The following is a 15,934-nucleotide window of genomic DNA, read 5'->3' on the forward strand; positions in this document are numbered from 1 at the left end:
AAAAAATGGATAAACTTTTAAGCATATATTTATAATTTAATATTAAAAAATTACTTTGTAAAATGAAAGCATATTCGAGTTTTGTTTTTTACAATCTTCTACGATATACATGGTACAATATGTTAATGCTAACATTTGAAATTATACTATTATCAATCTCTAAGTATTTTGAAATATGTAGCAAAATAATATGTTAATATATATTTTTATAAAAATGTATAGATATAATATAAATATAGTGTAAAAAGAAATTGATAATTATTGATCTATTATATATATTAGGATTATTTAAGATCTTAGTTTTCTTAAGTTTTTTTAGGGGAAAAAATTACAAGAATTAACTAGAAAATAACAGAGTTATTTTACTTATTGGAATGGAGGGATTTATTTTTAAACAAGTTTTTTCACATACAATCCAAAAATTTAAACCCAAACACCTCACTTATGTGAAATAAACACCAATACCAGTCTAATAAACTTTATGATACACAAAAGAAACTAGAAAACTCTATATTAAAATAAATATTACTTTTATACAATTATAATTTCTATTACTACTTGAGAATAAGTTCTATTTGAGTGTAACTAGAAGAAGAAAAAAATATATATATACGTATAAGTTAACCTAATGGGCTATAGCCCAGCTGATTATAGAAATAAAAATAAAAATTAGGCTTTTTTTAAAGGTCATTTGCTGGTTTTTAATTTTTTTTTTATTTTGTTCTAGTTAAGTTTTGCTGCCTTTTATTTTATATGGATTTGTTTATTATTTTAGTGTTCTTATATTCTTTTTTTTTATATCCTTATCTCCAAGTTCAATAACAACAAACAGTCCAAAAGAAATAATAATTTGTTTAACTAGATTGTTGGTTAATTTGTTTTATGTAGCAAGACGGGGTTTGTATCATGCACGCGTTACGTCAGAGAGTTTCGGCTCATATGACGGCGCAACCGGTATCTAGCGGCATAAGAGGAGAATGTTTCTCCAAGAACGCGAAGAGGACTCAAAAACCAGGGGTTACGGAATTCGGGAGAAAACACCTGCGACCAGCCAGTCATAGCGTAAATTATCGTCGTTCTAAAAATTGTAAGGAGCTGGAAAATGAGAAAACGTAAAAGCTTAATGCGGGTGGTTGTTTTATAATTTATAAAACTAGGGGGTTGTATTCAGACATTTTTAGACCCAATTTTATGAGGTTTATCAACTTCCCCGAATCTCCACTACTCGACGTTTGCACCGGCGACGGCGAGATCAATATTATTTTTATAAGGTAAATATAACCACTCCACTTATATCTGCTGCACATATTCACCAGCTCTATATCCTGCAATATCATACACACAATTAGCCTTAGCAACTGAAATAAGTTTTCTGTTCTTTTCATGGATTTAGTGTTCAATACAAGCTTTTGTTCTATTCATAATTTTGAATATCGATTTCTTATTAGTAGGGGCGTTTCTATGATGGGTTTTTGTTATATGAAAGTCTTGATTCATAATGCGTATCAACTGTTCGACGAAATGCCTGACACAAAACTATTGCTTTGGTTTTTAAAAATTTTATGCCCAAATAACATTCAGTGATTTGGGCTTTGTTCAAAATTAAACTTTATTTTCTCTGTGAATATTTGGCGGATGCTCTATATTGGTGTTATTGTGTTTGCTGCTTATTATTATTTTTTTAAATAATTTGGTAGATTGATAAGTTTAGTCCTTTGCTTATCCTTAATAACAACCAGGAGTAGGACCGGCAAATGGGTTCGGGTTGGGTGGGTCAGAACGGGTTAGGGTCGATTCATAAAACGGTTTAATGCTGGTTAGGTGTGTAAATGCCAGTTGCACGCATTCTCGTGCCGGTTGCGCGTGCACAGCCGTTTACGTGTACCGAACCAAGAATGTCTGGCGCTACATAACATGCGTAACTCGCATTGGTATGCGCTTAACTCAGCGCTTGATGCGTAACTGGCTCTGCACGAGTAACCGCCGGTTACTCGCGTTCAAGCACTGGTGCAGCGTTGGTTACGCGTCTCTAATGTCGGTTATGCTCATTCCAACACCTGTTACGCGTCTGATGAAGCGTTACACACGTACCAGAGCCGGGTTGTGCATGCACCTAATCTAGGGATGAGCAAATGGTACCAGGTACAAGTACCGAAACGAGCATTTCGGTACCAGTACCTGTATCATGTTTTTAAGAAGTTCGGGGTCGGTACTGGTATATACCAAATTTTTGCCTACCGTACGAGTACTGAACCAAGGACTTTTGGTAACGGTACCAACTTTTAAAACATATCGGGATCGGTTCCGGTATGAGCTCCTACTTATTCTGATCTGTTTGTAAAATAACACCAACCCATTCTGACCCATTACATTAAAAAGGGTTGTCTCAATCAACCCACTTGGACCCGTTCTATGAGAAACATCCACCCATATCAACCCAAAATTTTTAAAAAGCGACCCGTATCAACCCAATTTTGTGATGATGGGTAAAAATTTTTAGGCCTAACCAGGAGCTGTAAATCTATAATGAAATTGGTTTATTTATCTGTTAATCTAGGTACACTTGTTGGAAGACAAAAGGTTAAAGAAAGATGAGTTTGTTTCAGCAATGGGCCTTCTTAGTAAAAGAAGCACTAGACAAAAGCTTTCTAGTTGCCAAATTCTTCTGTGCAGTTCATGTCACCAATACCTACCTCGGCTCAACCGCTGTGGTAAAAATACTAAAAACCAATCTTTATATCTTATATTATCTTTTCATCAAAGTCCACTAATCAGCTACCTGCAGGTCTATGGTCCTAGTATGCTCCCTACCTTTAGCCTCAATAACGAGCTCGTCTTGCTAGAAAGAATCTCAACCCGAAATGGTAAAGCCGGTACCGGTGATGTGCTCGTACTCCAATCCCCTGAAAATCCAAGAAAGTTTGTCACCAAAAGGATCACTGGAATGGAAGGTGACAAAATTACCTACATTGTGGATCCCAAAAATAGTGATAAAACCGAGACCGTTATTGTATGATGATTGATCTACAATGTTTATCTTTTACTATTTCAGTATTTTGAGTGTGAATTTGTGTGATTAACACCTAACTATTGATGGGTTAATATTGTAATATGTAGGTTCCGAAGGGGCATGTATGGGTTCAAGGAGATAATATTTATAATTCTTATGATTCGAGGAACTTTGGACCGGTTCCTTATGGGCTGCTTAAAGGGAAGATTTTTTGGAAGGTAAGTTTGTCTCATCATTTGGATCATATCATATAACATCTGTTTTTATAATTTTTAGGTTGTAAAATTCAGTTAGGCTTGAGAGTGTATATATAAATGTTTACAGATATGGCCCACTAGTGCATTTGGGTCAATTGGGAGGAGACCAGAAACTGTTGACCCGGCCCTTAAGGTACATTCTTTACACGACATTTTACTTAGTTTATATGTTTTTTCGGATGTTTCTTATCATATAAGAAGGTGATTGTATTGCCTTCTAGTTATGTTTTTTTGTTGAAATTTTGGTCATATTTGTTTTGGTCACAGGATTTGGAGCAGGCAAACCAGTCATGATAAAACAGTAGAGTTGTGCCTTCAATACTGAGAATCCTTTGAAGGGTTATTTTTCTGATATTTTTTTTACTAATAATTGGAACATGTATACCAACTGATAAATTTAGGAATATTATTTGTCCTAGTGAAGTTTTGCTATTTTATCATGTGATATGGATTTGTTTGTTTTCTTAGTATCTTCAGTTTCATGTTCAATAACGTAAAGACAGGTTGAATACAGTTTGGGTCAAAATAAGTATCTTTTTTATACTGCTAACATCAACGAAGAACGTTTTTATATAAATCAGATAACAAAACAAAGATCTGAATTTATAGAGCCGTGTTTGTAACATATTTGTAACTTTGTAACCGAGTTAAAAAGTTTTAAAATATTAACATGCAAAACAAAAATACCCTTTTAGGTTAAATAATTTAGTAAATGATTTTCAAGTTCATGTTATGTTGAGTTTCATGTCAAGCTTACTACTAAAATAATCCATCATTAAACAATATAAGAACTTAACAAGGTTGCCTTTTGATAAGAACGGTTGTATCATGATTTTTTATCAAGTATTTGCTTCATGAAAAATGTAAATTAATATTGTTTATTTGACAAAGATGAAATAATGAGCCTTGCTTGTAAACGTACGAATGAACATGAAAAAAGGTATTCTTGTGTTCGTTCATTTCATTTTAAACAAACACGAAATATATGTATTCATGTCCGTTTATTTAAAATCTAAATGACAATTCGTGAACATACATAAACGAACATACTTAAGTGAACACAACTGAATAAATATAAAACATTGAGGAGTAGCTGATTCATCCAAAAACGAGTATAAACGGACATAAATGAACAAACGAAACATATGTTCTATGTTCTTTCGTTTAATTAAATGAACACAAATTTTTTTGTTTATGTTCGTTCATTTATTAAAAATGAACTGACATAAACGAAATTTCTGACTGAACGATTTAGTGTCATAAGAATAAAGAATGTGAGGGTTTGTTTATTTCGGTATATTAGCCGTTCTTAATACGAATGAGCAAATGATCCCGAGTATCGGTACCAAAACTAACATTTCAAAACCCGAACCATGTTTTTAGGAAAATTGGATCCTAATCCTACCCCAACCCAACCGAATCCAATCTTCGTCTTCTTTGATCGGAGGGTCGATTCGCTGGTTGAATTGCGCGTTTGTGTTCCAATCTGCCATCCATTGAGGAAAACAAACTGATAACTTCTCAGGTATGTTAAACTGTCAAATGTACACTTCCAATTGCAATTCGAAACTAGGGTTTTATAATTATGCATCTTATTTGGCAATTTATTAACATATTTCGTAACTTTAATTAACCAACCAAATTTTATTCTTTTTAATTAGGGCTAAGAAGATGGAGTGGTTCATGATATTTGCTTCAGTAGCTGTTATATGGTTGGCTTCACTCTGCAAATTCATCCTTCATGCGTCATCATTTTACTCTTACCATTCTTCCTTCTTAAACAACACTGGTCTGTGACTGTTATTATCACATATTATTATAACATTTCATTTTTCATACTTCTATATATATTACCCACTTTAATAACACTCTTGTTTCCCAAATGTATCAGCTGGCTCAAAGAGAAATATCCTGCTAGTCATTGCACATCCAGATGATGAATCCATGTACGGTTACTTGGTTAGAACTACAATGTTGTAGAAATCACTAGTCGGCCCGATTAATCGGATTGGAATTTATATATGAATTTTCAAATATACTTACACTGTTGTAAAAATTGCTGGACACTAGTCGGGCGGTGGGGGTGAGGACCAGCGATTAATCGGACCGGACTATAATGTATAATTTTCAGTTTTATATACACACACACATTTTTATATGTAATTTTCAGTTTTATGCATACACAAAACACTTTTTGGCCGGAAATTGGTTGGAATCTCGCTGGAAACCACTGACTTTTGCTGGAATCTCTCTGGAAACCGTTGATTAATTGGTCAATTGGCCCAAAATTAATCAATGAAGTGGGGACTAGTGATTAAACGGGGATTAATCGGTGCCTAGTCGGGATCTTTGCAACACTGATACTTATATAATCCCAATTTTATGTATAAAATTTTAAGTTTTGACCGACTTTGAACAAATAGGGATTAATCGGAAACAAGTCGGTGGGGTAACGACTAGCGATTAATCGGGGATTAATCGGCGCCTGGTTGGGATTTTTGCAGCACTGGCTAGAAGTTAGAACCCTAATATATTTAATTTCAGGAAAATATTATTAACTTTATGGTATTGAACTATATTATTTGCAGGTTCTTTTCACCAACAATCAGTTTACTTACTTCAAGAGGGCATAATGTGCACATATTGTGCATGTCAACGGGTAATATGTCGTGTAACTATTATGAGATGTCAATGTGACATGTATTTGATGTTGTATGTTGTTAATTGGTTTGCAGGTAATGCGGATAATATGGGAGATGTTAGAAAAGAAGAGCTTTACAGAGCTTCTGCTATCCTCAAGGTGATATATTATGTTACACAATATTATGTATAAGTTTAATTTTGTTATTCATGATAGTTACTTGATCATATAGGTTCCTATTCAACAAGTCACAGTAATGGATCATCCAGATTTTCAGGTTTATTTCTTTCGCTACTAATAAATAATATTAATCTTTTTGTTTTTGTTTTTTTGTTTGTGTCTATGAATAATATATTAATATCTATTTGAATTTACCTTCAGGATGGTTTTGGGAAAATATGGAATACGAGTTTGCTATCAAAGATTGTTGAGAAGAAATATAATGAGCACGCGATTGACATTGTAAGTTCCGATCTCACTAATTTTGCACATTTCATGTTTAATAACATATAAAAGTTAACCTTATACAATTTGTTGCAGATAATTACTTTTGATAATTATGGTGTATCAGGTCACTGTAATCACCGTGATGTACACCATGGTGTGCGGTAAGTGTCATTGTTGTATAAAACTTTTCTGCAAATTTAAATTAGTAGTTAAGAAAGTATTATATAAATAACTTGCCTCCTTTTATTGTATTAGAAGGTTTATGCTTGATACTGCACAACAAGATATTGAAGCATGGGAGCTGGTATATTTTTCTTTCCCAGTTTTTTAATGGTTGACTTTCTCTTATGTTTGACTTTTTTGGTAGTCAACATGCCGTGTGTGTTTTGTCAGGTGAGTACTAACATAATCCGCAAGTACAGTGGGCCAATTGACATATGGTTTTCTTTACGGAGTGCTCAAAGTTCTTTAAATGGACAAATGCATTGTGTGCTAAATGAATATCCACGTCGCAGTTATGCTGCGATGTCACAGCACTTGAGTCAATGGGCATGGTATGTATCATAATTTGACACTTGGGTTATTATTCTATTTTGTACAAAATTTACTGACATTTGTGCATGTTTTCAGGTTTAGAAAGCTTTTTGTATCATTTTCAAGTTATACATATGTAAACACTTTGAGGAAGATTAACAAATAGGCAACCGGGAAGATATTTGCAGTCAACTATTAGTAGTTTTGAATTTTTTTGTATTTTTTAAAAAAGTTTATTGATGTTGATAGACAATCCTTTTAGAGGTTTGCATCTTCATACCAGGGTTTTGTTTCTTTTACACCCACTCATGTATTGTATAAAGTATTTTGATTAATATAGCATCTGATTTATGTATTATGTTACCCAACAGCATTGGACATAAGTGTTTCTAGTTGAAACCATATGTTAACTTGTTTGATTTTAATCATGATTCTAATGTAGTTACCATTGTTTAGTTTGCTACTTTGCTTGCTAAGAGTTGGAATGGAAAAATGATAGAAGATTGTTAGATTAGTTTGTAGTAGTAGATAACATCTGAATATCTGATCAGATTTATGCATCATGTAATCTTTAGTTACTTCATTCAATTGATCCGATTTTCAAAACATTGATTTTTTGAATTATGGCTTTGTAAGGGATCAAAACTAGAATTGCTAAAAAAATATTGCAAAAAAGCTCGCTTGAAATCACATAGGCTTGGCTTGTAAACGAGCCGATCCCGAGCCAGGGTAAGCACACGCTTTCTTGTCGACTTGCTTGTTTAAATTAAAGCACAAATTTTAACACAACCCTACATTGTAAAAAATATTACAAACACAGACACGTCAACAAGTATGAAAAATACAAACTTTGAAAGATAAAATCAAATGAGCTGGCTCAAGGAAGCACAAGCTAACTCGAGTTTTTTGGTGAGTTGAGCTGGAGCTCAACATTTTAATTCGTTAACACAAACGAGCTAATTTAACTTGCTTCAGGCTGTATACATTAAGCTTTGCTAGCTTGGTCTATAAAGGAGTGAAGCACACCATGGTTTTGGTTTTACACTACGGGTGCAAACGAGCTCAGCTTGTGAGTTGTTTCTTCAGCTCAACTCGTTTGTTATTTACTAGTAAGTATATATATGTTTTTAATTATTTTCATGTATTTTGAGAAAAACCTTAAACGATCCTTAGCTCGGCTTGAGCTCGTGTTGTACCTTACGAGCCAAAGCTCAGCTCTGGCTTGGTTTGTACGGTGTAAATTAATACATAGAAGTCAAAAAAAAAAAAATGAAATAAAAATACACAAAATTAGTCTAATGAGCTTTTCATACCAGGCTCGAGCTTATGCTCAACAACTAAGCAAATTTTAGCTAAGCTTAAGTAGGTCTGGAGCATTTTGATTACATTATATGCTTGAAGTTGAGGTTACAAACTTAAAACTATCGTTGCAGTCTTTTGTATTTAATTCATAGTTTGAATGTTTTGAGTTATCTGTTAGTAAGTTTGTTTATTGTTGGTACATCTCGACTGACACTAGTTAATAGCTAATTGTTTATAATCAAGTTCGTAATCCGTTTTTTGTTTCGTGTCGTGTCGTGTCGTTCATGTTTATTTATGAGTTGAGTTTGTACTAAACGGACTTGGATGGAAAACGAGCTTGTCATATATAAAACACATATGTTTATGTTTATGTATGAGTTTGAACTATTTGTGTGATTGTTCTACTTGTTTATTGCTTGTTATTGTTAATCAAGGGGACTCTGCACCCTTGGTAGTTCGTATCAGTCTCGTCAAAATTCATCTAGGGACCTACATTTATCTTACTAGTTTCAAAGTCTAGAAAGTAGGAGTTTCAACTCATAATGTGTTTAGGAAGTTAGTTAGTCTCGGGCCTGATTTCTAACAATTTTAATTATTTGAAAGGGAGGATTTTCGTAAGGAGTTCCAAGAGCAAAATCCAAATGTCAAGTCAATGCGTGAGGTGCGTAATCTTAACTCCATTTCATCATTTTCTTTATATATTATTTGTGTTTACAAACTCATTTACCAGATTGGCAAGGCTTGTGGAGACAAGTGGAAGATTATGACTTATGAGGTTTGTATTGTTTTAAGTTTACATCTTCAATTGTTTTACTGTAAAACTTCTTACTTGATGCATAACTATGTGTAGTTATAACTCTTGATGTGATTATTATAGGAAAAGGTCCAGTACCATGATATTGCAACAGAGAAACGAGCAAAGTTTGAGAAGGCTTTAGCAGACTATGTCAAAAAACAGGTACGCTGTATTGTGCATTGCAGCATTTGTGTTTATGCTCATCGACAAGTATATTAATTTCAGGAAAACGGGGAATATGATAAGTCTGATGACGACTCGGATTACGATGCATGACTATGTTGCTTTTGACCTTGTAGAGATTCTATGTAGTTGTGACAGGTATTTTGTACAGTGAAGTATTGAAAAATGTCTTTCGGTACAAAGTACTTGTAAATCATCCTCTGTGTACATTGTGGATTGGAGAAGAAATAGAACCGGAACACAAATGTGGATTTTTGTTAATATCGGTTTAATGAAACCAATAAAATATTTTGTAATGGTTTCTTCGGAATCAAACACGCATTTGATTCATAGATCATAGCCTGTCAAATGTCCCTGTGATACGCACTCGTATATGTGCTCCTACTGTCAATACCATGTGGACATAAACAATGCTAACACATACAAGTAGTGTAGTAGTGGTGCATTGTTCTTTGTTCATTTCAAGTTTCCTTTCCTATGTAAAGGCTATATAATGTTGTTCATATGTGATGGTAGTTCAGAGCAGAAAAATCAATGCGGCTCTCTGTTGAGTAGAGTTGTTTATATACTCCCACCATGCTGATCTGAGTATGCATTTAATGTTGTTTATCATGTTGTCTGGCTGTTAACATATCTACTGATCGAGATCTGTCTTTACAAGTTGATGAACATTAAACGCCTTAGCATGCTGTTAGGGCATTCTTGGTCGAGATTGTAGTTTGGTCCTGATCTTGTGGTGGAGCCAGGCTAGGCTATACATCCGGGAGACTGGACCCGGTTTGTTCATTATTCTCATCTTTTATATGCAGCTAGTCCTTTCAATTAAGTCATGAGCTCAAAGGCTAGAACCCGCTCTAGACATGTTTTATCTCATTAATCTAGCTTTGCCTCTTTATATCTTCTTTCCTCCTACTTCCATCTGGTCCTGAATAAAACGGGGCGGGGGGTTATACTGTCAGTTTTTTTTAGATGGTTTGATATTCGACATTCCAGGCTTCTAGCATTGGCTGGGTGGTAAAGGCGAGAGTTCATGTCTTGACAGGTAGAATTTTCACTTGGTGTATTTTAAGAGTAGAATATGAGTGTGTGAGTCGCTAGTAGAAAAGAATAAACATTCAAATTTACTTTTTTTTTTTTTTTTATTTTGCCAAAAAATAAATAAAAATAAAATAATATGGAATATTATATCGAGATCCCAATTTAAAGATTATTCAATGCAGGTATTTTAAATGGCTTGTTGTTAAAAGTATACTAGCCCACTAAGGTTTGTGGTTGAATGATTTGTGACAGTGATTCCAATTATGTTTTTATATCATGAAACTAACTAAAGAACTAGTAGACTACCGACTTATACTCAAACCTGCTGGACAAATGCATTGAGTTTATAAAGGGCATAAGTTACGTATGTATGAAGTTACAGAACCCAAAAGTAATAAACCAAGGCATCTTAATGAAACTCTTTCATTGAGCAAACAAACAGCCATAGGCGTATTGTCCCAACTGTTGGATAAAAATCAATCGTCTGAGCATCAATTTCAATGTTGGCGGTTTTCCAAAATCTTACGAGTTCTAGATTGTTCCCTTTTCTATGTAAAAACGCGTGAATCTTTGATTTGTATAATCCAAATTAGGCACGACCTCTCAAATTTGGATTTACTCTCTATTCTATGTTTTGAATATTATCATATTTTCCTCTCGAGTATTTCGTTGTTATTTCGTATTCTGCTCTATGTCAACTTCATGCATTAGTGATAATCAGACGTGTTCAAACCGATCTCAAAGAGTACTCTACCACATAGCAACCACAAGAACTATAGAAATCTTCATAATCTCATGTTAAATAAAGAGTTACAACTCTAGAAATACAAATTTGAAACATCAAAGTAGTCATGAAACAGCACAGTTTCATGATAAGAAAGATACTAGACAAATTAAACGCAACACATTAATAGAAACACGCCACGAAAGACACAACGGCTGCAAGCATAGCTGGCACTTGCAACGCCATTCCAGCGCTCTCCATTGATAGAGAAGGTGCCGGGGCGGCCCCAAGCTCCTGAGCCATGGTTCCACAACTGGTCAAGACCATGGTTCCACAACTGGTCAAGACCATGAGGACCATGATTGTAATGGTGAGAGAAGTGGCTAGCTTAATGGTTTCCATTGAGTGTTATATTAAATTGTAGCTAGAGATTAGAAAGATTAGTTTTGAGTAGTTTGTGTGAGTGAGATTAATGGGTTTTATAGAGGTGGTTTAGTGGGGATTAAGAGAGGAATCTAACAGCTAATCATCTAGTTAATATTGTTTTTAAAGCAAAGGCATAATCATTTGACAGTAAAGTGAACACCAAAGCATACTCTTTAATAATACTCTTTATAAATCAAATCCATTTGGCTATTGTATGTTATTTTCTTCTGTTTGATAAACTATGATCAATTGATCTAATTGAGTCAGATGAATAAGAATTTTCTTTAAAATTTGTTTTTGACAAAATACCCTACTAACAAGGGGAAATGTGTAAATCGTATTCGTAGCTTGTGGTGGGAAAATGACCTTCAAAGAGTTTATAACGTAAAACCAGTGAAATGTGGATTTGAACATGAAACCTAAAAACGTCCTTAATTAATTAAATGATGACCACTAGCGATGAATTCAAGAATTTTTTCAGCTGGTGTAGTAACTTTAAATGCTTCAATTTTATGGAATCGGATATATAAATTTCGGGTATGTTCGACTGTTTGGGTCGATTCATTACATAATAATGTTTTACCACTGGTTTAATTTGCTAATTATAATATAAAATTTAACAAATAATTTAACAATTAACAATATCAAGAACAATTTACTAATGAATCTAAGCTCACTGTCACGGTCGGAGGATTCAAGAAAGAGTAGCAATTAGCAAGGCTGGAGGAAGGCGACAGGAGAAAGGCACGAACTCGCGACGGACGGCGGTGGTATGTGATCGACCAGATGCCCGGGCTACCGGAGGAAGGAGGTGTGGCGCTTGCGTAATCGTGGTGGGGTGGGGAGAAAGACAGATAGCGGCGTTTGTAGTTGTATCTTTGTTTAAAAGTTTTGGTTTATGAAATCCTAAAAGACTGCATAAAAAATAAAAAAAAATAGTGTTAACGGACTCGAACCTATGACCTTCAGTTAACTAAGTCAGAGAGTTATCCACCAGACTAGCTAAGTAAATTCGAATAGAAATGGTTCCCTTCTTATTTAGAAGGTGGTTCACTCTAATAATTTTTATATACCAATACACTATTATTTCGAATCTCGGGTGGTTTCTGGAAGCCACCGAAACCACCCATTAAAGAGGTGGATCCGCCCATGATGACCAGTACATCATGATGTACTAAATTTACTACCGCTGCCGGCTCAACTTGTTTATCTTAACAAGCTAAAGTTTTTAGCTTGAGCTAACTCCCTTAAATTTAAACCAAGGGATTACTCTATAAAATAGTAACTAAGTTTCAAATGATCTATTACTATTAGTCTTGGTCTAGTGGTATAGTATCCCATTTCACAAATGTTAGGTAGTAGGTTCAAATCCTTGCAAATATAAAGTAAATGTGGAATTTCGGTGCTAAAGAAAATTGTCATTCAAAAAGTGTTTAATATTTATTTTTATAATTTGAGTAAAAAAAGTTATGAAATTAATTATAGTAGGTCGGGTAATTTTAATTGAGCTCATAAACCATATTCTTGTACAGACGTATCAACAAAAGAAATTTTGGTTATAACTTATAAACACTAAAATTTGAGGCTCATTATAGGAGCCAAAACGACCTAACCAACCAATGAGCGAGCTTAATCAACTTAGCTCAAGCTCGACTTGATTAAATCCAAGCCAGCTTGGCTTGACTCGTTTATAAATAAGTCGATTTCATGTGGTCCACGATGTAGGCATGTAGCCATTAGACTTTTGAACAACCTAATTGTTGTGAACATTCTTTTTTATACTAACTGTTCGGTTTTCGAAAAAAAAAACAACTTCAGTTATAAACCAACAAATCAAATTATTGTGTGTTAAATCGAAAAATATCATCACTACACTTTAGATTAAAGAATTATTTCTCTAAGGGTTTTTTTTTGTTATTTTATTATTTTGTTTCCTTTTCTTTTTTTTTTTTCTCATTATTGAAAGCAACCTTCTATAGTGAGAGCCATGTGACTATGTATGTATCAAGTTATTAATGTTTTGAATAGTGATATTAGAGAAATAAATAATGTTTTATTAGGACATAAATATAATTAATAAGAATGAGAAGGTGCATTGTTTTGGGGATCTTTGTTAGATATGTAAGGACAGTAATTAACGGAGATATTTTCGTTCTGAACTAGAGGCTGAGAAGGAACAAATAAGATTGATGCCTTATGCTTTTGTAGCTGGAAGCCTAATGCATGCTCTATATTGTTACAATGTTGGGCCGATTTCAATCTAATTTTGGTCTAGATCATTGGAAGACAACAAAAAAAGTACCGCAATATCTACAAGGAACGAAAGAGTATAAACTGACATACAAAAGAATTGATAATTTGAAAGTAGTTGCCTGTTATGATTCTGACTTTCTAAATGCAAAAATGTAAAGAATCAATCTCGGGGTATATCTTTATGCGTGCAGGCAAACCAATTACAATTAACAACAATGATGGCATAATATGTTGCATGTATATTGCAACTTGTCATGAGATGCTAAGAAATCTGGTAAGTGGACTTAAAATTGTGAAGTCCATATCATAGACCATTGAAGATCTACTATGATAACTCAATTGTCATGAGTTTATCAAATAGTAACAGTTTGAGTGGAGCTGGATCATATCTCGATACAAATGGAGGAAATAACATTTATATCGAATATATTAACACTAATGATATGCTAGTGGTCCCGATGACTAAATATCTACCACCCAGAGATTTTCAAGAACTTGTAACGAGGATGAACACTAGTAGAGACCTTATATGATAACATATTGTATGTATAAATAATTGTTAAAAATTTCCATAACTATTTATTTTTTCTATAAATAATGTTTATATGCACCTTATGATCTATAAACAAATTTGTACAAACAATTAAGTATTGTATATTATGGGTATTGATACTAGATTGTCGTTGTCTAGTAAAAAGCAATTATAATCAAGTCCTAATCACCTTAAGCAGGCTAGTGTAAGTAGGGTGTCGAACCACGAGGAGTATATGGTCAATGTAACTGACGGGTGGTCCGTTGGACAACCCTTAAGTGCTAAAAGAACATTAAATATCATATACTTAATCAGTTTATTGTGTGGAATTGGATGACTACGGTGAAATGTTATTTCAAGTACAAAAGGCGTAAAATAAGTGGAAAGGATGCATTGGAATGAAGCTAGCCGAAAAGAGGAGGTTGAGCGACGAAAGAAGGATGTTTTCTAAGGAAATCATGATTTTATCAAGATCTCCACCGTAGCTTACGGTAGCCACCGTAAGCTACGGTGGCCTCTAAAGGAGAATCTGCCAGCATAAGGCAGAAAATCCCACAGTAGCCAAAATATAAGCCACCGTAAGCTACGGTGGACACCGTAGCTTACGGTAGGCCTGACGCAGGAATTGTAATTGCACTTTAAAAGTCGTTTTTGGACGCCTTTTAGGTTATCTTTTTCATATTTTTTAATTGGAGACGACTTGAGGGCGATTTTGAGGTTCCAAAATTATTTTAGGTTGTGTAACAATTGGATATCGGTTGTTGATTCATATGCACACTATAATCGACGGGATGACGAATCAAATTATACTTGGCTAAGTTTTCTTGTGTTTTCCCTCGGATTGTAAGGTTTCGTTTTGAATGTCATTTGAATGTTAATGTGATTTCTGAGATAGTAGTTTAGTCTTTATGATTTCATTGCTATGGTATTTATGTATTGATTGGTAAATTGTTAGTTTGTTGATTTCGTTTTCGGAACCTTCAGTTCTTCGAGCCATAGGCAATTAAGACTAATCAGAAGGGATTCAGGGTTGGATAAATTAATTGATCAAAGGGTGGTCGCCTTGCGTTTTATAATACAAGTACTTAGTCCCCATTTATCACAATCAATTCCATAATCACGAACTATGTTTTTATAGTTCATCTCAGATTAAACCTTTATATTAACATTCGTAGAAATCTGAAACTGAGGGAGGGTATATCCTCTCGTCTTTTATTTAAAAACTTGTTAAGTGCTTTTAGTTCTTTTTAGTTAATCAAACCAAACAATCAAATCATTGAGTTTATTTTCTGCATTTAGTTTGAATTTAGTTACTTTACAAGCTATTTGGTAACACATTTTCCACAAACTCCTTGTGTTCGATACCCACTTACTGATATATATTTAGTGTAATTGGTTTATATTTGAGTGAGTCTACGAACTCACGTCAACTTTTGGCGTTGTTGTCTGGGGGGGGGGGGATGTGCAACATGTGTTAACTTTTGTAGTTTTTGTTTGTTATTTTGAGTTTACGCTGGTTGTGTTAGTGTGTAGGTACTTACAGGTGTATGCATACTAAAGGGTCTCGCAGTTTATCGTCACTAGTTTTTAATCCCGAAATTGAACGAACACTTAGAAGAAGCCGATTCCTACTTTTGGAGAACAAAATCATTGGTTCTCTTACTACATGGATTCACCGACTCCCACTACGTGTCAAACATTGCCAACCACACCTCCACCAAATCCACCTCCACCAATTCCTACTACCATCCCTACTTCATCAAGTGAAGTGAAACCAACCAACACAACTTT

General features: G+C 34.2%; 3 protein-coding genes across 4 annotated transcripts; all 3 read left to right on the forward strand.

Annotated features, from left to right (window-relative positions):
- The first annotated feature begins 2,535 nt into the window (after positions 1-2,535).
- Positions 2,536-3,646, forward strand: LOC143621606 (mitochondrial ATP-independent inner membrane protease subunit 1a-like). Its single transcript, XM_077092972.1, has 5 exons — positions 2,536-2,711; positions 2,786-3,010; positions 3,118-3,228; positions 3,335-3,400; positions 3,535-3,646. Exons 1-5 carry the CDS (start codon positions 2,592-2,594, stop codon positions 3,559-3,561), a joined length of 549 nt encoding a protein of 182 aa, XP_076949087.1. The 5' UTR covers positions 2,536-2,591; the 3' UTR covers positions 3,562-3,646.
- Positions 3,647-4,703: 1,057 nt separating this feature from the next.
- On the forward strand, positions 4,704-7,176 carry LOC143621617 (uncharacterized). 2 transcript variants are annotated; one of them, XM_077092987.1, is made up of 11 exons: positions 4,704-4,792; positions 4,929-5,056; positions 5,159-5,213; positions 5,856-5,926; positions 6,003-6,067; positions 6,141-6,185; positions 6,290-6,370; positions 6,449-6,516; positions 6,611-6,659; positions 6,749-6,909; positions 6,986-7,167. In XM_077092987.1, the coding sequence occupies exons 2-11, from the start codon at positions 4,939-4,941 to the stop codon at positions 7,053-7,055; spliced, it is 783 nt and encodes a 260-aa protein (XP_076949102.1). In that variant the 5' UTR covers positions 4,704-4,792; positions 4,929-4,938; the 3' UTR covers positions 7,056-7,167. The 2 variants fall into 2 exon arrangements, with proteins under 2 accessions (XP_076949102.1, XP_076949096.1); XM_077092981.1 differs by lacking the exons at positions 4,704-4,792; positions 4,929-5,056 and having other exon boundaries at positions 5,167-5,213; positions 5,856-6,067; positions 6,614-6,659; positions 6,986-7,176.
- Positions 7,177-7,916: 740 nt separating this feature from the next.
- LOC143621981 (high mobility group B protein 14-like) lies at positions 7,917-9,434 on the forward strand. The gene is made up of 6 exons (XM_077093248.1): positions 7,917-7,958; positions 8,626-8,642; positions 8,795-8,852; positions 8,922-8,966; positions 9,069-9,149; positions 9,213-9,434. Exons 1-6 carry the CDS (start codon positions 7,917-7,919, stop codon positions 9,261-9,263), a joined length of 294 nt encoding a protein of 97 aa, XP_076949363.1. The 3' UTR covers positions 9,264-9,434.
- The last annotated feature ends 6,500 nt before the right edge of the window (positions 9,435-15,934 follow it).

Source organism: Bidens hawaiensis, unplaced genomic scaffold, assembly GCF_021521415.1.
Source record: "Bidens hawaiensis isolate Kalapana, Puna unplaced genomic scaffold, B.hawaiensis_p1.1 tig00000326_1, whole genome shotgun sequence".
Taxonomy (NCBI): Eukaryota; Viridiplantae; Streptophyta; class Magnoliopsida; order Asterales; family Asteraceae; genus Bidens; species Bidens hawaiensis.

Excerpts from the sequence above, each read along its gene's own strand:
- LOC143621606 (XM_077092972.1), top strand. The coding sequence starts at position 2,592 with ATGAGTTTGTTTCAGCAATGGGCCTTCTTAGTAAAAGAAGCACTAGAC. Across the intron at positions 3,229-3,334 it reads AAGGGAAGATTTTTTGGAAG|ATATGGCCCACTAGTGCATT; the intron begins GTAAGTTTGTCT and ends AAATGTTTACAG. Across the intron at positions 3,401-3,534 it reads CTGTTGACCCGGCCCTTAAG|GATTTGGAGCAGGCAAACCA; the intron begins GTACATTCTTTA and ends TTTTGGTCACAG.
- LOC143621617 (XM_077092987.1), top strand. The coding sequence starts at position 4,939 with ATGGAGTGGTTCATGATATTTGCTTCAGTAGCTGTTATATGGTTGGCT. Across the intron at positions 5,927-6,002 it reads CATATTGTGCATGTCAACGG|GTAATGCGGATAATATGGGA; the intron begins GTAATATGTCGT and ends ATTGGTTTGCAG. Across the intron at positions 6,660-6,748 it reads ATATTGAAGCATGGGAGCTG|GTGAGTACTAACATAATCCG; the intron begins GTATATTTTTCT and ends GTGTTTTGTCAG.
- LOC143621981 (XM_077093248.1), top strand. The coding sequence starts at position 7,917 with ATGGTTTTGGTTTTACACTACGGGTGCAAACGAGCTCAGCTT. Across the intron at positions 8,967-9,068 it reads GGAAGATTATGACTTATGAG|GAAAAGGTCCAGTACCATGA; the intron begins GTTTGTATTGTT and ends TGATTATTATAG. Across the intron at positions 9,150-9,212 it reads CAGACTATGTCAAAAAACAG|GAAAACGGGGAATATGATAA; the intron begins GTACGCTGTATT and ends TATTAATTTCAG.